Below are 22,315 nucleotides of genomic sequence, written 5' to 3'. Positions count from 1 at the left end.
CCCATGTGCCTTGAGCATCAGCTGGGGGCATTGTGGATAGCTGGAGCCTAGCTTGGCTTGCTGACAGCCATGCTACAGCGCTATCTGCACTGTACAGTATTAGCTACCCCGTGGAGGGATTTGCTCACACATGACAGCACCCAGCAGTTAGAGCGTGGCTACCCTGTGGTGTAGTCCGTGTGTTAACTGTGTGCTTGAGCCCTGTTAAAGCTTTGGGCCAAGATTTTTCAGTGGTGATTTTTAGTGCCTCGGTTTTTGGGTGCCTAGCTCGAGAAGAGCGTGCTGAACGCCCACCCCCTGAAAAGGACGTCCCTTCTTAAGGGGATTTAAGTTGAGCGCCCAAAATCTTTCATCCCTTCTGACAATTCTTGGCCTCGGATTCTAGCAGGCCTGACTCCCAGTTCAGGAGCAAGGTTGAAACACCCAAGTGGTGCTGTCTGTACCCTGCAAGGCCACGCTGTGTGTTAAAGGCCAGGAACCAGATCTCTTGACTGTACAGCGCCTACAGTGTAGACCATAGACTAGTCCTCTCCCCGCTCATCCCTAGCCTCCACTTCGAGTAGTTAATGCTCGGCGTGTTGTGGCCCTCAGTTAAAATAACACTGTTTTACAGGGTAGCCTTCAGACCATGGTCCACAAGGTCCCATCTGGGCGGGTCCGGGAATCGTGCTAGCGACAGCTGCCTGAAATCACTGCTGCTGTTGGCTGGATTCTGATCCCAGAGCCGGCCTGGCCGAGATGCGGGAAGTCAGAAGCAGAAGCATCTGCTCAGAGCCGGGACTCTGCTCTGTCTGCGCTTGTGTGTGAGATGGTTATTTCGCCGGCCATTTGTTTTCTATTTTTGTAGCGTGGGGGCACGGCAGCCCCTGCAGCTGTGGTTTCCTCCTGCAGTTTATGTTCGGAGTTGGTATCATTAGGCTGTTTTTACTGGGGTGTGTGGTATGTAATGTTTGTCCTACCAGCTGGTCAGGCTGCGCTGCAGGGAAGGCCTTCTGTAACCCCCAGTGAATGGGTATCTACACAGCAATCCGTCTGCAAAGTATCCAGGGGAGCAAGGACCTGATGTCTCTTACGAATGATACAGTCATGCAGGAATACCTCGATACCAAGGCTCGTGACGCTTCTTGCCCTTGAGAGCAAGTCACCAATTTCCTGCTTGGCTTGTCCCCTAGCAGGACAGGCGTGCATGGAGACGGGCGCCTGTTCCTCCACCAAAGCAAATGGTGGTGGAGGATTGGAGGCAGCCAGAATGGGAGAGGTGTTGGGATGAAGTAGTGGGGGCAGGGTGTGGGGGTATGTGGAGTTATTGGGGGAGGGGGAGGGAGGAGCTGTGGCAGATCAGATATCATGGTGCGGGTCGTGTGAGCAATAAATGGAACGGTATTTGGGACAACCAATGGAACTCGGCGTGAGTGCCTCTTGGATCTTTGGGGCGGTGAGCCTTGATGTAAACACCAGGTGAAGGAGAGAGTTGGGTCTTCTAGCAGGTTCACCCACCACCAGGCCTGTGTGGTTGTCGAATCTGCCTTGCTGGAGGTAGCACTTCCTGTGGGGCGCGGAGGGAAGGGCTGCCTGTCCAGAGTGGGAGCTGGGACTGTACGTGGCCGGCTCTGCGAACTGGCAGAGACCAAGGGGTGGCTTAAGTGAAGCTTTGCCTTGGGCGAAGGGCGGTGGGATAGGGAAGCCTGGAGAAGAGTTACGGATGGCACAGTCAGCTGGACTCCTGAGCTTGTGAATGAATAGATGTGTGGAGAGTGCCGGGTTTTGTGCTGCTGGGTAGGGGTGGGATGTCTACCAGGCAGCGTTCGGCTCCTCTGCTCCTCCTTTTAAAACCTGCCTCCTTCTGTTCCAGCCCACGACCCTCCCCCAGGGCACCATCAACATGAACCAGTGTACGGATGTTGTGGATGGGGAGAGCCGGACGGGGCAGAAGTTCTCCCTGTGCATCCTGACTCCCGAGAAAGAGCACTTCATCCGAGCTGAGAACAAAGAGATCATCAGCGGGTGAGTCGAGGCCCTGGGGTCTATCTTCCCGGAGGTCATGTGGGACCCTCTGCTTAGGTTTGCAGCACAGGGGTGGTACTGGAGAACGAGAGGGCTGGATGGCTCAAGCGACTTGCGATGGGATATGAAGCCTCTTGCTTTGTCCAAATCCTGCTCAATTGGGTAGTGTCTTTTGTCCTTCCACGGCTATTTCTGTGGTGGGTCTCCACCCAGTTCCTACTTGTTAGGTGCTCACAAAACCCAAGCGACTGTTGTGTTTGTTCGCCTTCCACTGGAGTTCAACAGAGATGCCAAGGGGTGGAAAGCTGTGAAAACTATGCCAGCCCAAGCCTCACCCTACCATGTGCTCCTGCCAGGGTGGAGGCAAATGGATGGGGGTGATGAAGGAAAGCTGTCGTTACTGACACATGGAGCACGATGGCAAAGTCTTTCAAAGCTTTCCCTCAGTGTCAGTTGTTCCCCCACTTCCGCCATGGGGTGATACCACCCCGTGATGTGGCCCTTGGCTTGTCTTCTGTTCTCTTTGCTGGATGGGCTGGTGATTTTTCCATTCTTTGAGGCCCATGCTTTAGAGAGACGGGTCCCCAATGCATTCCTGGTGCTTTGTGTCTCCTGGGCATCTGGCTGTTGAAGGTACTACTGCCACCAGTTCCAGCAGTTGAGTCTCCTAAGGATTAAACTAACCCAGCTTTAGTCTAAAGTCACTGGGCTCAGGGCAGGGGTAACCAGGTGAAATTTAATGGTCTGAGAGATACAGGAGGTCAGAGCAGATGTTCTAATGGGTCCTGCTGGCCATAAACGCTATGAAACTTGTGATGGGTGCATGTCACTCACTGTACAGCTCAGTGCCCACGGGACGATTTGCAAGAGGGGTTGGTCATGCGACATCAGAACACATATCAGTCCGTGATAGTGACAGATCCCATCTCTGCGTCCAAGCTATAGTATGGCACTAAATAGGCCTCGTAAACTAACCCAGCTATATGTTTCTTTCTTGTTCTTGTAAAAGCACTGGGTCAGATTCTGCCCTCAGTTGCCTCGCTAAACCCGAGGGTTGTAACCGAGGGCAGAATTTGGCCCCAGTGTGTCCTGGTTTGAGCATCATATGCAGTTGTGTGTAGCTGCAGGTCTACGGAAGTTGCTCTGTTCTAGAATTCTGCCTTGCTCTGCACAGTACCTGCCTTTTGTCTCTGATCAGTGGCTGATACAGGATTGGGGGAGGGAAGTGAGGCCGGATCCTGCTTTGGGAAGGGGATGGATTCTGTGGTCTGAGCTCCAATCCTGCATTTTCCAGGAAGCCTGAGCGACGACTAGGAGTGTGTGTGCAGCCCGTACCTGGGCCATCTCCCAGCATCAGTGTCAACGTGCTGGACCATTTGGCACTTGCTTGGTTGGCAGGGCAGCTCTGCGATGTGCATGGTTTTAATGACGGGTATTATGAGGGCGATAAACCTCTAATATTCGAGAGGCTCTAATTGCATTGGTGCCTCCTGAATCCAGCTGGCAGCCGAGCCCTGCCGCTGTCCAGTGTGATGCTTTGCGAGAGGCTGTGTGGCAAGCAAAATCCACCTTTATCACTAGTGTGCTCATTGGCATTGGAAGCCAAAACAGCCCAGCTTGCCAAGTTCAACAGCGAGCGCAGGGGCTGTGCTGGCAGATTGTGTGCTGCACATCTGGACCCGATGGGCATAAACACACACTCTGGGGAAGAAGCTGGAAGGAATACACTGGCAACTGCTTGCTAATGGCTGGATTTGATGATACCATGGGCTGCTTGTAATTCCCCCTTAACAGCAGACATTTATCTTCCACTGACTTTTGCTCTTTCCCACTTGGCTAGTTTTCCTCCACTCCTCTCCTGACCCCAGATCCCCACAGGCCTCTGGCACTTGTAATAGAGCAGCGTGACTGCCAGTAGGGGACTGACTTATTGCATGAGAATCATGCATGACTTCAGCAGGGATATGATCAGTGATGGAGCATTTAAGTCCTGAAGTTGGGAGTGCCGCCTCCTTCTGGGCTTTTGTCCAACATATTCTGAAACTCAGACACCTGCCTTTGGAAAATCAGGTCTGTTTAAGGTGTCTCCAGTGGTACCCCAGAATTGAGACACCTAGAGTCTCTAGTTACTTTTGAAAATCTTGGTCAGACGGTTGATTTTTGTGGTGTTTCCCATTGATGTATGTCTTACCTAGTGACGTACTGCAGCAAGGACGCTTATGGAAGGGGAGAATTTTTAAACACACTGTAGCATTTGCGAAGTGTTTTGAAAATGGAACTGGCTCAGAGTGCTTGGGAAGCGATGTCCCTGGTCGGTCCCGTCAGTGGATTGTATCATTATGGTAACAAATACTGGCCATTTACAAGACCAGTCAAGAAGCTGGTAGGGATAAAGTTGGGGGAGGGGAGGGAGAGGAGCCTGGAAAGGGATAGGTTAGGGGACGATTGGCACTAAGGAGGAGGCATGTTGTGTGGTCTGTGCTTATACCGCAGTAACCTGATCTTTGACCTAGCTGGCTAGTCCCCCTCATGGGCATGTCATTAATAACTGCAGGATCTTGAAGTTGTCGTCATTGTCAGCACCGTGGCAGATCCCCAAGAGACCTCTCTATCGATGTCCTTAGGAGGTGTGGCTAAATATTCAGTTGATGTCCATCACTGGCGATCTTACCGTACCATTGAAGCTTTTGGTGACCACATGAGGTCAGGTGTGTAGCAGCAGCCCTGGCTTTGGAATCCGTTGGTCTTCCATCCTAAAAATGTGCGCAAGCCACCAAAACCAAACTAGGGCTGATGGAGGCAGTTGAAGATAGTCATAACCAAACCCAGCATCACGGCTCTTGTCCTGATTACTTAATATACCTTCTATTCCTCTGTTATACCTGACGAGAATCAAAAACATCAGTCTCACTCTTCAGCCTTCTTCAGTGCCCATGTTCCACTGCTGAACAACTGAGAGAGGTGGTTTAACCATGGTTTTATAGATCGGCAGCTTTGTAGCAAACCTGATGTCATGATGTCCCCACAGATGCTATTGAAGGGCCCGAAATCTGGCAACAGCTGCTGGTATACGAGTGTCCACCTCTTTCGAGCGTCCTCCAACACTTCCCAAGTATCTGAGCAAGTGGCAATGTCCTGTTCAGGCAGGTTAATACTGAGCTGGTTGTAATCTGGAGCTGTAGGCTGGCTGGGGGCCGGGCGCTTACTGCTTTTCATCTTCAGAGCACTTCAGCATCCATTTAATATGCCCAGGGCCGGCGCTTCCATTTAGGTGACCTAGGTGGTCGCCTAGGGTGCCAGGATTTGGGGGGGGGGGTGGCATTCGGCCGCGGGGGGGGTCCTTCCGCGCTCTGGGTCTTCGGCAGCAATTCTGCGGCGGGTCCTTCACTCGCTCCAGGACCCGCCGCCGAAGTACCCCGAAGACCGGGAGCGCGGAAGGACCCCCCCCCACTGCAGAATTGCCGCCGCTGATCGGGAGCGCGGAAGGACCCCCGCCTAGGGCACCAAAAACCCTGGCGCCGTTCCTGAATATGCCCCTTGGCTTTCCTCATTTCTTCTCTTGCTTCTTAATTGCTGGATGGCTTTTCTCTCCTATCTATGCAGGGGTTGAGAGAAGAAGGCAACTCCCATCAGAAAACCAGTGTCACTGTGCATTCAAATCCAAGAGTCCCTTCTCTGTGTTCCCCTCTCAGACCGTGCGGCTCTCTTGGAAAATGTTGGTTTGAAAACCTTCATGGCACAAAATGCAATAATCCTATCCAGTGGAACGCACCTTCAGTCAGACGGCGCTTGTGAGCCGTGCGGTGGCTTTCCACGGAGCCTCCTGTTACAACGTTAAAGGGAGCCCTTGCGGATGGCAGTGTTCTCCTGACCTCTGGGTCTAACGCAGAGATAACGGAACATGCCCTATCAGCCTTGCCACCGTTTGTGCGGCTTGTTCACTGTTTGCTCTTTGCTCAGATCTGACAGTAGAACTAAATTGGTCAGTTTCTTTTTCTTGTTAACCTGTTTGTTTCTCATATTCTAGCACCTAGCTACAGGGACTGACCCTGCCAGGAAATGTTTGAAGGGACCCATCCCTTAAATCAGACTTCTGTCTGATAATGTTCTACCTTCTGCTGTTACAGGTGACAGCCCAAGGAAAGTCCCTGTGACTGAAAGGGATTAGAGAAATCAGGTGGGCGTTGTGCATTTGACAGCCCATGGCAGTGTCTGTTTCGCCCTAACCCCTCCCACCTCGCTCTGTTTAGTTCCCTCTGTTGCTTCTGTGTGGTGTCTTACTCCTTCATGCTTTTTCGCAGGTTGCCCACAAAGTTGTGATTAATACAATTTGTGGCAATCTCATGGAGGCCTGCCTGCTAGGAGATGGTGTGAGACCCGCTAAATGTTCACGTTAGGCCACTGAATACCCAACGGTTGGGAGCAGTTCCTAGTCACTGGGTTGCAGGGGATTCGAGCAGGGGGTTGGATTTATTGTTAGATTTCATGGTGTTTCTATTAATTATGTTGGTTTTTAAACACCCTCTTCACCCCCTGAATGTTGGGTCTAATGATTTTGAACAGTGCTTCCCTCTAGCAGTCTCACAGCTGGGCACAGTCTCGTCTCCAGGGAGCTGTTGCCTGGCACATCCCCCCCCGCCAACCTTCGCATCCTCTCATGTTTTACTCTCCTGTGGTGGTGGTGTCATCCCAGCTGGGTAGCTCTCTGCTCGTCCTTTGTGGGAAGGAACGTGGAAAGGGTTTGGTTGATCACTTTCTCCTGTAATTGGATCACTCGCTGCCAGGCTCCCAACAGAGCAACTGGCCTTAAGAGGAAAACTAAAATGAAATAACTCTTCTCTCCTATGCCCGCTGCTGGTGCTCAGTTGCTTAGCAACACCAAAGGTTGGGCTGCTAAATAGAGAGAATTCCTTGTATGTTTCTCCATCTTCAGGCCTGGGATGAATGCTCCCGCTCCCCTGGTGGGGTGAGACAAGAAGGGAAGCTCAGGTTTATTCTGACTGATGAGGGAGGCTGAGCCTGTGGTGCTGAGCTGCTGAGCAAGGCAACGGAGAGCCGAGGGTCAGCTGTTGTCTCCTGGTGAGACTCGGGCATGGAAGAACCATGGCAGTACGGTGCTGCACCTGGAGATCTTTCCTTGTCCCTGTTGCTGTCCCCTCTCCTGGGCTGCTTCCCTTTACCTGTGCAGAGGCGGTGCTCTGTACTGTCTTCATATAGTGCTCCACCGCTAATCGCTGCTCTGCTCCTCCCCGTGGCCAAAAGTATCCCGTCCCTCACACCCAATCCAAACCAAGCTCACGGGACTGCCAAGCCCATGCTAGAGTCACCATCCGATCCATGGTTCTAACTTCCCCGGCCCCTCTGTGCATTGTCTCCTTAGAATGTAAGCTCCCTGGGACAGGCCCCTCAACCAGCTCTTTCAGCAAACTCCAGAGTCCAGGTTGTCTCCCCGCTTCTCTTCCGTTCCTCCCCTCCCACGGTTTGCTCTCTACACTTGCATTATATCTGGGTAGGACAAAGACCTTGTACCTTGGCAGCTTACAAGCCTCAGTTGCTACCGTAGCACTGGGGGCGTGCACTCTGCATGCCACACGGAATAACTGGATGTCAGACTGGGCTTGGGATCTCTTGTTTATCTTGCGCTATGGACTCTTACCTTTCTTTCAACGCGGAGTCCTCCCTGCCCTTCCCAAACCAGAAAGCTCTGCAGGCTGCAGTCAGCCGGGAGCTGTGCTGGCAGCTTGTTTTTAGGGGGGGCCCCCTCCAGCTGTGGACATCCAGAGGCTAGGGACACCATTCCTTACCCATCCTGGTTAATAGCCATTAATGGACTTAACCTCCATGAATTTATCTAGTTCTCTTTTAAACCCTGTTATAGTCCTAGCCTTCACAACCTCCTCAGGCAAGGAGTTCCACAGGTTGACTGTGCGCTGTGTGAAGAAGAACTTCCTTTTATTTGTTTTAAACCTGCTGCCCATTAATTTCATTTGGTGGCCCCTAGTTCTTATATTATGGGAACAAGTAAATAACTTTTCCTTATTCATTTTCTCCACACCATTCATGATTTAATATACCTCTATCATATCCCCCCTTAGTCTCCTCTTTTCCAAGCTGAAAAGTCCTAGCCTCTTTAATCTCTCCTCATATGGGACCCGTTCCAAACCCCTAATCATTTTAGCTGCCCTTCTCTGAACTTTTTCTAATGCCAGTATATCTTTTTTGAGATGAGGAGACCACATCTGTACGCAGTATTCAAGATGTGGGCGTACCATGGATTTATATAAGGGCAATAAGATATTCTCTGTCTTATTCTCTATCCCTTTTTAAATGATTCCTTACATCCTGTTCGCTTTTTTGACTGCCGCTGCACACTGCGTGGACGTCTTCAGAGAACTATCCACGATGACTCCAAGATCTCTTTCCTGATTAGTTGTAGATAAATTAGCCCCCATCATATTGGATGTATAGTTGGGGTTATTTTTTCCAATGTGCATTACTTTACATTTATCCATATTACATTTCATTTGCCATTTTGTTGCCCAGTCACTTAATTTTGTGAGATCTTTTTGAAGTTCTTCACAGTCTGCTTTGGTCTTAACTATCTTAATCAGTTTAGTATCATCTGTAAACTTTGCCACCTCACTGTTTACCCCTTTCTCCAGATCATTTATGAATAAGTTGAATAGGATTGGTCCTAGGACTGACCCTTGGGGAACACCACTAGTTACCCCTCTCCATTCTGAAAATTTACCATTTATTCCTACTCTTTGTTCCCTGTCTTTTAACCGGTTCTCAATCCATGAAAGGACCGTCCCTTTTATCTCATGACAACTTAATTTACATAAGAGCCTTTGGTGAGGGACCTTGTCAAAGGCTTTCTGGAAATCTAAGTACACTATGTCCACTGGATCCCCCTTGTCCACATGTTTATTGACCCCTTCAAAGAACTCAAATAGATTAGTAAGACATGATTTCCCTTTACAGAAACCATGTTGACTTTTGCCCAACAATTTGTTCTTCTACGTGTCTGACAATTTTATTCTTTACTATTGTTTCAACTAATTTGCCCGGTACTGACGTTAGACTTACTGGTCTGTAATTGCCAGGATCCCCACTTCACTGGTGCCAGGCCTTGCTCTCAAACCTTCCTCCAAAGAAACTGGCTTCCCTGCCTCAGTGCTTTTCTTCCTGCCATAGGGAGCAGCCAATGGGACTTCTGTTCCCAGCAGCAAATGGGGCTCCTAGTAGAGAGGGGCTGATGCTTTGATTTTTAAATAAGATTGGGACTCGCTTGCTGAGGTGGGGAGTGACAGGAATTTGAGAGGTTGGGATCTCTTCTTGCAGGAGGGGGTGCTGATGGGTGCCAGCAACGCCCTGGGATGAGCCAGTCGGGTCCTGTGTTTGGTGGGTGGGAAGCTAATCAGCAGCCTTGTCTGCACTAAAACCTTGTAGCCATAATCCAGGTGGCTCCGTAGTTAGATGTCTGTGCTTTGTCTGCACTTGTGCTTCCGGGCTGGCTGGCAGGTCGTTCTTCCCCGTTGTGGGGGAGGCGGTGGTGTTCTCACTTTGATAAACCTTTGTAAATTGTGTAATCAGTTTGGAAGCTGAAGGAAACCAAAAGTGAGGGGAAGAAGGGAGTGAGCAGAGTGTCCCTGGGCCCGTTGTACAGGGCTCGCTCCTGCTTCACCCGCTCTGGGTCTCCGGCTAACAGCTGCTCCACTGGAGGTTCCTTCTCTGCCCTGTGTGATGATATTGACCGGATACAGGTGGAGATCTCCCCCTAGCTCTGCTCTCCGACTCTTCCCCTACCCTACAGCATCACGGGACACCAGCCCCCCCTTCTTCCCAACTCCCCTTGGCATCTGTTTCTCCCACTTAGCTATGCCCTACAATGTTACAGCAACTCCAAGACTCTCCTGCTGTGCTTGGTCATGCCCTGAAGCATTGGCAAAAATGCCCGTTTTCCCCTCCCTTCTCTCCCTGATCCCTGTGCTGTGCCCAGTCACACAGTTGTTACTGGTATCTCCTGTTTTCCTCTTTCTCCCATGCTCCAGTATCCGTCTCAGTCTTCCATTACTCTACCCCATTCTACTCGCTGTGGGTAATGCTAAGAGACACGCATGCTGCAAAGAAAGTGGGGCTGATTTCTTGTGCATTGGCCCTGCATCTTATTTTGAAACTCTGCGTTTTGCCTCCAACCGTGGCATTAATCCTCCCACTTGGTTTCAAGCCATGGTAGTTTTATTTTGCAGCTGCAGCATGCTGCTAAGATTCCCGTATTCGGAGAGCTGTCTTGCGTCCGTTGCGTGCTTTTTGATATTTATTGCCTAACCAAAACCCACTTGATGTGGTCATCCCAAAACTCATGCGACAGCAGCGCACACACACACTCAACGGGAGTGTGTGTGTGTGGGGGGGAAATTAGGTGAAGCGAAGCATGAAACATCTGGAGCAGCCTGATTGCAACCAGGTTGATTGAGATGTATGGGCTGCTTATCTGGACATGACAAGAGCCGGTAAAGGAATCCACAGCACAGCTGACTCATGGCAAGGACTGGCCTTTTTAATGCTGAATTTCCTTTCTGTTTGTTTTGTGGATTACTCTACAATAAAATGCAATGGGAGCGTGGCGTTAACAATTGCATTTCTGAAAGCAGAAGACAGACAGCCCTGTCTAGCAGATACATTCCAGTAGGTTGGTCTGTGAGGTTTCCCTGATGCACCTCGGTCCTGTCCTCTTCTTTTCCTTCCCTCCTCCTGCTCCCCCGACATCATTCCTGTCTTTGGCCTCTCTTGAGAAGGGACTGTGCCAAATTGTTTGTGGTTTATTGCAATGAGGCCAAATCTTCACTTGAAAAGCTAGGATGAGACCCAGTAAACTCATGTTGCCTGTGACCTCAACACTGGTTCCTTTTAGGGTTGGCACCACAGCTGTATTGGAGGGGCTGTAGCTCAGAACTAAGAGGCAAGGGTGGCAGATGGGGTTATGGGTGGTCCTGGAGTTCTGTGCTGCACTTCATGTCTTTTGAGTTGCTATGTAGCTTTGTGTGGCTGGGTCTCTTCCCTCCCGCCCCCTCCGCCCCACACCCCACCCGAGCCCCAACCCTTGCAAAAAGAGTTCTTCCTCTTCAGGCTGTGGTTACTGTCTACTGGGTATTGTTTGCGATGTTGTCCCTAACCAGCTCCGAGAAGCTGAGATTCTGTGCGTGCCAAGTTCCTGCTTGGAGGGAGCTTTTATGGTCAAGTTATAAACCCCTGAAAATATGGGTTAGTAATGGAAATGCTGACGCCACCCAAGCTCTGATGACATGCACTGCATTGCTGGAAGGCAGCGGAGAGGTTGCTTGCAGAGCAATATGACTTCAGGGGAGGTATCAGAATACAGTCTCCAACTGGTAATGTGGTCAGAACCCACCGATGAGTTGGACATGCTCTGCCCTTCATGGAGGGAAGAGTGGGTGAGGGAGGAACGGGTGTTCTGTGGGTCCAGGAAGGGGACACTTGTATCAATTTAGATGGACTATATGGGCCCAAAGAGGCAAAGGTGTTAACATGACCAGGTCACTGTCCAACATTAAACAGTGTTTGTTTGCAAGGTTCAGTATACAAGACCTCATCCTGCTTAATACTGTGGCAAACACATAATTGAAAATCTTTTTGAAGATACACGAAAGAAGGAGAAACAGTTAAAGCCTTTGAAATTTGGACTATTAAGGTTTTGTTTGAGCAATGTCCCTTGTTCCCTTTCCTGTTAGCTGGGGAAAGCCTGTGGAAGGAATTGTCTTGCCAGTCTCTTAGATGGTAAAAACTGCCCTTTTGGGGAAAGGAGAAAGGGAGTTGAGCTGGGCTGGAGCTGTTGGTCTGATCCCGTTTCCTAAAAGACACAACAAGACAAACACGCACGAGGGGGAGAGAAGAACAGCAAGGAGAGAAAATGCAGCTTCCGTCTCTGGTGTTGACTTTCGCTTGCAATCACACAGCACGCAGTTGTCTTAGCCACACTGAGGCCTGGCAAACTGGGACCAACATTGGGCTGTTTAGGGCATTGCTTTTAGCTGCCTCTTTGGTCACAGGCTGATAGCAGTATTGTGATATCCAGTCGTGGCTGACTAAGCCCGATTCTTATTAGACAGAAGGCAAAAGGAGAGGGATAGGAAAAAGAAGAAATAAGATTGGGGAGGAAGGGATCCACAAGAGGACAGGGGCAGGAAGAACCAAATCTCACATCTTGGATGGCGTTTGGGATTTAGCCAGAGCCAGTGAAGATGGCAATGTCATCTGGGTCCCTCTCTTGGTCTGGTGTGGTCAGAACATCTTTCAGGATGATGAAAATCCAGCAACGGTGGATCCCAGGGCAGCAGGAGATGGTGGGAGTGGCAGCCATGAACGATGGTGAAGCTCACTCCTTCCTGTTCTCCTGTCTTTGTCAGCTGGCATCTGTGTCTTCTAATGTTTCTTCCTAAAAGCTTTTCTGCTAAGGCCCCCACTGATGGGTGGAACATCCCATTCCCTCGTTATCTTGCCCACTAATTAGGCCTAGTTTCCAGTGCACCAATTTTGGATGCCATGACACCTTGATTTCCAGTCCCGCACTTTTTTCCTGTTTACCAGGCATGATCTTAACACAGTCTTTGAGTTATATCAGTGGGTCTCTCAGTTTGGATTCATTCAGTCTTTGTCTCCCTGTTCTACCTTTTCCCATTAACATTTGTTTTAGAGGCTTATGAACTTTCACTCACTCCTTACAGTTGAGCTCGCAATCAGAATGAATTTGTGGGCTCAGCTATTACAACATAGTCATTGATTGTACAGCCAGAAGGGATCACTGTGGTCACCTGGTCTGCTCTCCTGTATAACACAGGCCAGAAAACTTCCCAGAGTTAATTCCTGTTTGAACTAGAGTCTAGATTTTCTAACTGGAGGGCGTGCCCCTTGCTTATCAGGAGGGTGCGGGTAAAATAGAACAATCCCACGTCCTTCCTACTTTCCAGGAAGAAGCAGTTGGTTGAGACAGCGCCTCTCTGGAGGCAGGTGCAGCGGCAGCAGCTGGCACACAAGGGAAGCGATTACTGGTGTGGGAGTGGGGTGTGAGTTGGGGGGCAGGATTTGGATTTGGAGAGCGAGCCTGCTTCTGCAGTGCCTTTTGCTGCCCCCGCACTGCATCACACCCTACATGTGCTCTGAATGCTGGGCTGGTGGCAGTGGTGCAGGGACCAGAGTCCAAGTGACCGTGGCAGCAGCAGCATGGAGAAAGCAGCTGATGCCAGTGAGTGGAGTCAGTAGGGATCGCAGCCCAGCTGTGGGGGGAGAGAGGCTTGCTGGGGCTGCAGGCTGGAGGAGTGGGGAGGGGGAGAGTAAAGCAAGTGGCTTGGGAAGGGAGGATAAATTGGGGGGCACACACTGGGACACGAATCTCTGAAGGGGAGTGCAGCAAAAAAAGTTTGGGAACCTGCACCTGATTTCCGGTCTGAATTTGTCTAGCGTTAGCTTCCAGCCATTGGATCACGTTATACCTTGTCTGCTAGCTTGAAGAACCCTCAGTCAAATTCTTAGAGACTGTGATCAAGTCACTCCTTAACCAAGGACCTCCAGGAGTCCACATGTATTGGCATATATCCATGGTACCCAATGGGATTGCACTCTGGACTCAAAGCCGAGTTGAGGTGAAGTTGGGCATGTTCTGTGCTATCATTTTCTGGGCTCCCCCACACCCTTTTACAGTAGCAGCTAAGCATAAAGTGTTATTACACTAGGAGCTGAGAGTTCAGACAGCATCTTCCATGGTCCTGTGTCCAGCCAAGAGGGGGCAAACTGAAGCAATGGAGATCTAAAAGCCAAGCGCCTCCCAGCCAGCCCAATGACTGGGAATCCTGAATCCAGAGGACACTGAGTTCTGCTGGGAGTGAGCTCTTTCCCGGGCTGCCCGTCGTGCTCCTTAGGGAGGACCTTACCGTAGTTCTCTGTTTGTTTGCAGGTGGCTGGAGATGTTGATCGTCTACCCGAGGACAAACAAGCAGAATCAGAAGAAGAAGAGGAAGGTAGAGCCCCCAACCCCGCAGGTAACACCAGGCAGTGACCCCCTGTCATTCACTGTGACCCAGAGTTCTCTCCAGGGGCTGGATCCCTTGGGACTAGAGCAGCGGTCGGCAACGTTCGGCACGCGGCTCGCTAGGGTAAGCACCCTGACGGGCCGGACCAGTTTTATTTACTTGCTGACGCGGCAGGTTCGGCCAATCGTGGCCCCCACTGGCCACGGTTCGCCGACCCGGGCCAATGGGGGCGGCGAGAAGTGGCGCGGGCGAGCGATGTGCTGGAGCCAGGAATGGTCTCCTCACATTGGCTCTCTCCCAGGGCCGTTGCTGGTCTCCAAGGAAGGGTGGGAACATCTGCCTTGCTAGCCCAGTTGAGATGAGAAATGGGCTTCTGGCCCTTTAGAACACTGTTCCTGGGTGCGCAGAGCGGTCAAGTGGCACCAGGGCAGATACCAGGGCGTAAATTAATTTCTGGATGTCACTTTCCGAGCTCACTGCTCCTCCCCCCAGCTTCAAAGATGGAAGTGCTGTGTTAGTGCTCATTAGCCTGCCTCTAAAACGCCCCATAGCAGCCAGTGCTGCAGCAGCTGCGTTAAACCCTTGCCCCCCCCCCCCCCAAATCTGGTTTCTCAGATCTGGCTGAGTTATTTTCCCAGAAGGCAAGATGGATGCGTCTTCCCCGCTTTTCCCTTTTCCTCCCAGGCCTGGTTCCTTTTGTGTGTGCTGGCTGAACCGCAAGGGGATGTGCGGGGTTGTATGTCTGGGAAGGGTCTGCAGCCAGGAGTAGGGCTGCAAGTGCTTGGGTTTAGGTAGGTGCATAAGGAAGAGGGTGTGGCGTGGTGGGAAGCTCGCCACTTCTCCAGCTACCTTTGCTAACACACAGGCCGGCTCCACAGCCAATTGCAAAGCTTTGAACAGTATCCTTTGGGCTCAGGGGCACGTGTGCAGAGGGGGAGGGAGGATGGGAAGAGGAGGAAGCGATCCTGGCCGCTCATAGCCCTGGTAGGGTCCGGGAAGAAATTCCACAGGGCTCCAGTTTCCCTGCATGAGATGACCCCGGAGATAACTAGAATGAAAGGAAAATAATGAAGCCCAGGGCTGAGCTGGGAGTTTCGGGGGCTGGAGCTGTGCTCTCCAGGGACCCAGCGACAGCTCTGTGCTCGCTTTGACTATAAATGGTAAAAGCCGGGGCTGCCCATGACCCACGCGTTCCTGCCCGTGTCTCCCACATGGACGGAGTGGGGGAGAAACCCACAGGTTCGGAATCCCACCCCTAGGCTGGAATAATCTCTCCTCTCAAGGGCTGCAAACAGCCTTGACCCATGTGAGTGTGTCCTGGAGCTGCTGGCCAGCAGGGCGGAGGTGGTTGGACTGGAGGAATTCACCCAGCCGGCCTGGACACTCACAGATGGTTACCTGGTTACTTGGGAGCTGGGCAGGGTGTCAGTTGGAAAATAAGCCCAGCCCTTCCCCCTCTTTCCTCCTCCCCCCTCCCTCCCCCGGGGTGAGCCATTTGTTTTCTCCTGCGATTCCCATATAAGGGTCAGGTCTGGGCACCTGAGGAGAGCTGGGTGTGGCTCCACATGGAACACCTGTGGATTGTCCCCAGCAGCCCAGGAGTGAGAGGGAGCAGAGCTGTGGCTTCCTCAGCTCCCACCCGAGGTCCTCTGAGGGATACGGGGTGGGAGGAAGAAGGGAATCAACTCTTTACATAGATTATCTGTGGCCAGTTCTCCCCCTCTGCCTCCCTTCCGGAAGTCGCTCCTGCGCCTGATGCTGGGTCGTCTGGGCCACCCCCCTGGAGCGTGGGGAGGGCTTAGAACTGGCCACAGGAAAACTGTGCGGAAATGTTGGCTCCTGAGTGCCATGGATGTGGTGATGTTGTGCCGAAACCCGTTCTGTCCTGGGGTCTCTCTCCTCATCAGTGAGAATCAGCAGAGATGCTGACCCCTAACCCCCCCAGCCGTGAAGCCAACCCCAGGCCCCTTTGTGGGGACTCGAACTGGAAGCATGACGCCTCAGTGTGTCGCTTTCAGGGCATTCTGGGAAATTACGTCTGGCTGTGCGGGGGCTGCGGCCCAGAAGCTCCCTGCACGTGGGAGCAGGGGGGAAGGAAGGGAATGGTGCTGACTGAGGAAACATTACCCAGCATAAACCCAGCTCCCAGAGCTGCCTGCTTTTGAGGGGGAAAAATGCAGCCAGAATAACATCATTTTGGGTTACGTTTCATCACCATGGCAACCGCTTGGAAACTGTACAGCATCTGCGCTCCTGAGCACCAAATAAGGCAAGTGGCTCTGGAGAGGATGCACCCTGCCCTCGCGGAGGCGGTGAAGAAGCCCCAGCTCCCTGGAGGACTGAGCCAGGCTGCCCAGGTGTCCCCAAGGATGGGGTGTGTGGGGGCCCAGTGGGGTGCAACCCCTGTGTCTCGCTGCCTTAGGCACAAGCTCAGGGGCTTAGTGTGGGAATAGAGAACGCCACCATCACCCACAGTAAAATGCCAGAGCACAGACCCCCCTGCCCGGATGCCAGCACTGGGTGTGTAGCCCAGGCCAGCTCCCCCGAAGGAGCCAGGTTCGTACTTCAGCTGCCGCTGTACAGAGAGCTCACGGTGGATGAGCTCATGTTTTCTATTTATTTCTCTGCTTCAGCTCCCTGGCCCTTGGCTGCTCTCTGAGGTCTTCCCCCAGGCCTCCATGGAATCCCAATTGCTGTCACAGTTGTCCTCTATTAGCTGGTCTCTTCCTCTCCTCTTACGTTTCATGGAGGAAGGCTGTGTCATGCCTCTTCAGCACTCCACTTATCCCTTTGCAGGAGCTCTCAGTGCCCTGAGAATGATCCTCTTGTTTCTCTTCTAACTCTGCTCCATCAGAGCTGGTGGTTAATGCTTCCCTCTGCTTCTCCCCCACCCCCCTCGCTGCTCTCCACAACAGCCTTTCTCTCTTGAAGGCATTGAGGTATTGAGCTTGTGTATTTCTGTCCACTCTTATGCCATATCCTAGTGTGTGAAGGTCACTGCCCAGAAAACACGGCCGCATGCCACTCAGGGGGACGGGTTAGGAGGGTGGCACAGAGGTTAATACCCATAATTCAACAGCATCGCTCATACTCCATTCAGGCCAGGCCCCAGCAGTAAGATCTCTTGGGGCACTTTGCTCTTAGAGCCCCTAAATAAGGGCTCCATCCTGCGTGGTGCTGAGTACCTCCCCATCACAAAGAATGGGAGTCCAGGGCACTGTCCCGATTGGCCCTTGCAGGGTTTAAGAGAAATAAATAGACATAGCGAGACCAATTAATAAACCTCTCCCGCCCTTCATCTTGCAAATCTCTCCACATTCCTTAAGCAGCCCTGGTGCTGCCCCCGCCCTTGTCTCTGCTTGAGTTGAGCACAGGGGCGGTCTTGGGTTTCCACTCCATGGCGTGTCTTAACTGGAAGGTAGCATTATAACAAAGGATCAGCACCCATGGGGCTGAGACTAGCAACTGATCAAACAAGAACCTTCTCCTTCCTCACCCCATACCTTCCCCCAAACCTTGAACCAAACCTTTAGGAAGGAGCATGGAATCTATTTTTATGGTGTAACTTCCACTTTCCAGAGAGCCCTTTGCCTTGCTGGGTCCTAGACCGAAGCAGCTGCCACCCCAGACCTTAGACTTCCAGCTCCTGCTCTTTGAGGCTGGAGGCTCAGCTGGGTTGGACAGCTCAGAGGAGCATCTGAATTCCTGAGCGCTTCTTTGCAGTCAGCATCTGCGTCGGCACTATCCTAGAGTTGAGTGCATTTGGCCTAGGCCTGCATCTGTCCCAAACCTTTGAGGCATGTCTGTAAGAATTCAATTACTGTTCGAGACTGTCCCATACCTCTGTCTGCTCCTTAAATGTACTGTCTGGCTAACAGAGGGACAGTGCTCAGCTCGAAGGCCAGATGTGGCCTGTTGAGTACTAGCCCTGTACTCAACAGGGCTAATACTCAATGTAGGGAATGTAGGAAAGTGGATCAGATAAGTGCCCTCTAGTCCAGTGTGTCTAACAGTGGCCAGCTTCAGAGGGAAGGTGTAAAAACCCCGCATAGCAGCACGAGAACAATGTTGCTTAACTTCAGGCTCCTACCATGGGCGAACTCAGACCACGTGTGGTTTCTCTGAACCTTTCCCTGAGGGGATGAGCACAGGGCCTGTACTGGGTTGGGGCTCCTCTTAACATTTTTATTCTAAAAAATGTATGGAAATGGGCTCAGGCCGGCTGCCTGCATGGTCTCTTTGAACTGGAACATTTGTGGTCCCTGTGTCGTGGATCCACAGGACTGGTGCTATGACCCCAGCTTTGGAACAGTCTCTGGGAGGACCCCTTCAGTGAGCCAGACCCCCTAGGGGTCTCAAGCTTCCTCCAGGGCAAGCCACATGGCTTCACCGTCTCCGAAGGCCAGGCCTCTGGTCCTTCAGCCCTCCTGCTTCACACCGTGAGCTCTGTTCAGCAATTCCAACTGAGGCAGACCCCTGAGGGAGACTTGTACTATCTTAGGAGCAATGCACCTCCGCTGTCAGCATCTGCAGCAGCACTCAGCTGGCGTTGTCAGACAGTTTATTAGTCACCTGGAACACAGTATAGGTGGAACACAGTATAGGAAGACCTTGGTTAGCACAGAGAAAAGAAGGTTACAGCATAGTCCATCCTGGTCAGCAGACAGCCCAAAGCCTCGTCCCTCTGACCTCCCTTTGCCTCAGTCCAGATGTGTCCCCAGCCGACTGCTTCCTGCAGCCAACTTAACTTCTACCTCATACCCCTCCCCTCTGTTGTTCCCTAGCTGGGGAGATGTGGGAGAGGGGCTGTGGAGAGGCAGGGAAGTCCATATCTCTTGTGAGTTGTTGGTTGTTAGGTGTCCATGTCCAGGCAATGGGATTTGCCATTGTCTTTTCAAGAGCTCCATTAATTTGGGGCCCAAGCCCCAGACAGCTAGGTATCATTCACACCTGTGCTTTAGGCTGGCCAGAGAGCAAACAGACCTCCCCTCCCCCCAAATTAGGTAACTCTGCAGCACATAGGGGAAACCGAGGCACACGTAGGCTTCATACAAATATTACAAAAGATTCCCACTTAGTCACATCCTGTATAGTGTTCTACTCTACAAAAGAGCAAACCAGTTGCTGTGCAGCAGATGCTTAAAGCTGGGTCACTGGGTGATGCAGGCGAAACCTCAAAGCCAGGAAGCTGAATGAGGAAACTGGGAGCTTTCCATCATAATCAAGAGCTGGAATGGAAGGCAGGAAACTCCATGTGTATCTGTTGCTGCAGAGATTTCGTTTGCCAGAACAGCTCCGGCAGGATAGCATTAAGCACCAGCCAGAGCGGGACTTTTTATCTTTACCTTCACGCATTCCTCACTAACTCTACCCGCTTCCCCATCTGCTTTCCTCCTTGTGTCAAATGGAAAGCAGCCACAACTTCCCATTATCTTTCTCCTTCTCCCCAAAGCAGCCTGGAAATGATCTGATCCCAACCTCACGCTCTGGCCACGCAGCACCGGAGCGGTTAGAGTGGTTCAGGCCACCGCGCCAGAAGCCTGTCACCACAAACTCGGTGCGGCTTGTCAAAGGGGGTGGAGAGACCGTTACCAGAAAAGAAATCCCTTTGAAAGGGCTTCTATTGAACTTGGCTGCCTGTCAGGCCTCTCTCCTTCTGCAGGAAAAGAGCCTTTTGAAAATAAAAAATACCCCTAATCCAGCAGCAAATATTGTCTGCAGCAGCACTGGCCGCTCTGGTCACTTTCGTGATCTGTTTTCCTTTTGCCTGCAAACACTTCTAGGTGGCTGGAAAACGTCATTGATTTTTAAGCCGGAAGGGACCACTTCCATGGAAAACTGTCTTCTGTTTTCAGCTCTTGTTCTCATGGCTTCATCTCATTGTAAAAATGTGAAAATTGTTATTATCTCCACTCTTCCCCAGACAGAAACCATATCAAGGCAGGGGTCAGTGGATGGCGCTGTTAAATGTAGTGTTTTTTCTTTGCATATGAGCATCTTTTTAATCTCAGAAGGAAATGCAGGCAGGTGGCTAGTTTTCTGATGTTTTTCCGAGGGGGGGCGTGACAAGCAGCAAGGGACCTTGCTCTCTGCCTTAATCTCTCTAACTGGAGTCAGTTCTTGGTGCAGAATTGCTTTCTGGAAACGAGGATATCGGTATTTGGGCGGAGATCCCTGAAAGAAGGGATTGGACTCCGTGCAATTTGTCGCCACCACTGTTCCAGGACTTCTGTTTGTGTGCTGCACTGATTTCAGCTCCCACTGAAAGCTGGTCTCCAAGGCCCAGGCTTCTGCTACAACTCGGTAAAGGGGTGACAATATAATACAAAATTTGAACAGCTAAAGAAACGGAAAGAAGCAGTCTTGCCTACTTGCCTAGGCAGTGCTGCTTTGCTCAACTGTGTCCTTCTCAATCTTTCTCTCTGTCTGGATATATGTGCGTACGTATTCATTAATACATATAGATGGAGTAAAGTTTCAAAGGAGATTAGTAACTTTGAGTGCCCAGTTGGAGACATCTTAAAGGACCTTCAGAAGATGGGTTGAGTTTTCACTCTCTGAAAATAACCCATTAAAATATCTCAGGTGTCTAAAAATTGAGGCAATTCCTAATCGTCCTTGAAAATGTAGGCATATGCGTGTATTGGTGTATTTATAATATATTCATGTGAGAGCAGGAGACCAGATTCTTTTCTATATATAAAATCACCAGAGCATCTAAGGGCCTGAGCCTACAAACACTTATTTCTTCTTCATAACACACACAGTCCTGGTGACTGCAGTGGGATAACTCTCAGCAGCAAGCACTGTGCTTGGGTAGCCAGTAAGTTTATAGGTTTACAGGCCCGTTGTGCCTAATACAGTAGTTAAGATTCACCTTGATTTGCCCATCGTGTGTCAAGTGGTTGAGAGACATTGGGAAGGGCTGTCACAATTTCCTTAAATATTATTTCTGGCTGTGGTTAATTTATCACTGGTTTGTTCTGACAAGTACCCAATGGCTTTAAGAAAAATTCTAAAAAATTCCCTAATTAATAGAACTGAACTTTACGCCAGTTGTGAAAGTCCCCATCCTGTCTCATGCATTAACCTGCTAAACTGTCCTTCCTCCATCACAAACTAAGTCAGTGGATTGGGCTTCCTGTTGCAAGGATACTGAGTAAAATGGCAGCTGTCGCTGATTTATGTTAGGGCCAGTCGTACTTAGAGATGCCTTTAAAATAACTAGTATTTCCTTAATTGCATTTTAAATTGTGTTAAATAGCTCTTCTGTTTTTAAAGTAAATCTCCATTTAGGCATCGCAGGTGTTAAGGCATTGCATTTTTTCTTTATTTGTGGCTTGTTGCAAACCAGACCAGACAAACGATGACTGCAGCTGTTGGAGAGTAGGGAATGAATTTCTAGTTTTAATTCTTTTTTGAAGCCATTGCACAAAAAATGTTTTCTGATGTGAGCAAATTCAGTTTATTGGCTGGCAGAGGAGAGAGGCCTAGGGGGGTCATGGGACGTATGTTAAGGGCAGCCGGGTTTAAGAGCAAGACTGTCAATGGCAGGAGACTGAGGGAAATAAGTGTATGTACGTGTACACAGAGGGAAGGGGATTTGGTTGTGTGTACACACACACAGGGAAAGAGATTTGGTTTATTTGCTTCATGGAGCATCACCTGTCAGGTGTGCTCTGTAGAGGTTGCACTGTTGGTGCCACACCTGGGGTGTATAAGGCAGTGAGAAGACTCCCATTGCATGAGCATGAAATCTAGCAGCTGAACTGATTTACTGTCTGTTTCTTGGCTGGAGGTAGAAGGCTAGGGTAGAGATCGTGGGGGATATCAGATTGATAGATCTAGGTGGGCAGAAAGCCTTGAAGTCAAAAACAAAATGGAAGATCTCTTGGCTCTATGTAGGATTGCTGTGACGGGGGCTTGTCAATCCAGCAGTCAAAGCCACACACCTGCTATGCTGCAGTGACAGCATGCAGGTGAGGAGAAGGGCTCAGATGTGCCCCGCTGCTGACAGTCGGAAGCCCTTCCGGTTACTGACTTAGCCCATATGCCACCTGCCGGGGGTTCTGTGGCTTGTTGGTAGAAATGGACAGCACCTTGCAAAAGTGAAGGTGAGGAGCTGCTGTTTAAAAATGGGTGTAAACCAGAGGAAAAAGGCATGTGACATTTCCGCCTGTAGCCCCGTCTCTGGGCTCCCAGGCAGTAATGCTGTGAAGCTGCTAATCTCTCTCTCTCAGCAGGAAGTGCAGCTTGGGGCT

General features: G+C 50.9%; 1 protein-coding gene across 9 annotated transcripts in view; it reads left to right on the top strand.

The window, feature by feature from the left end:
- The window catches only part of MPRIP (myosin phosphatase Rho interacting protein), a 171,336-nt gene that overhangs the window by 81,420 nt on the left and 67,601 nt on the right, over positions 1-22,315 (top strand). For all 9 annotated transcript variants that reach the window (XM_034784567.1, XM_034784562.1, XM_034784563.1 and 6 more), the window contains exons 4-5: positions 1,853-2,004; positions 13,979-14,063. In XM_034784567.1, coding sequence (XP_034640458.1) covers positions 1,853-2,004; positions 13,979-14,063 — 237 coding nt within the window. The remainder of the gene's footprint in view (positions 1-1,852; positions 2,005-13,978; positions 14,064-22,315) is intronic.

The sequence above is a fragment of the Trachemys scripta genome, chromosome 10 (assembly GCF_013100865.1).
Source record: "Trachemys scripta elegans isolate TJP31775 chromosome 10, CAS_Tse_1.0, whole genome shotgun sequence".
NCBI lineage: Eukaryota > Metazoa > Chordata > Testudines > Emydidae > Trachemys > Trachemys scripta.
Note: the sequence above shows the minus strand (reverse complement) of the source record. Positions and strands in the feature narration are given on the sequence as shown.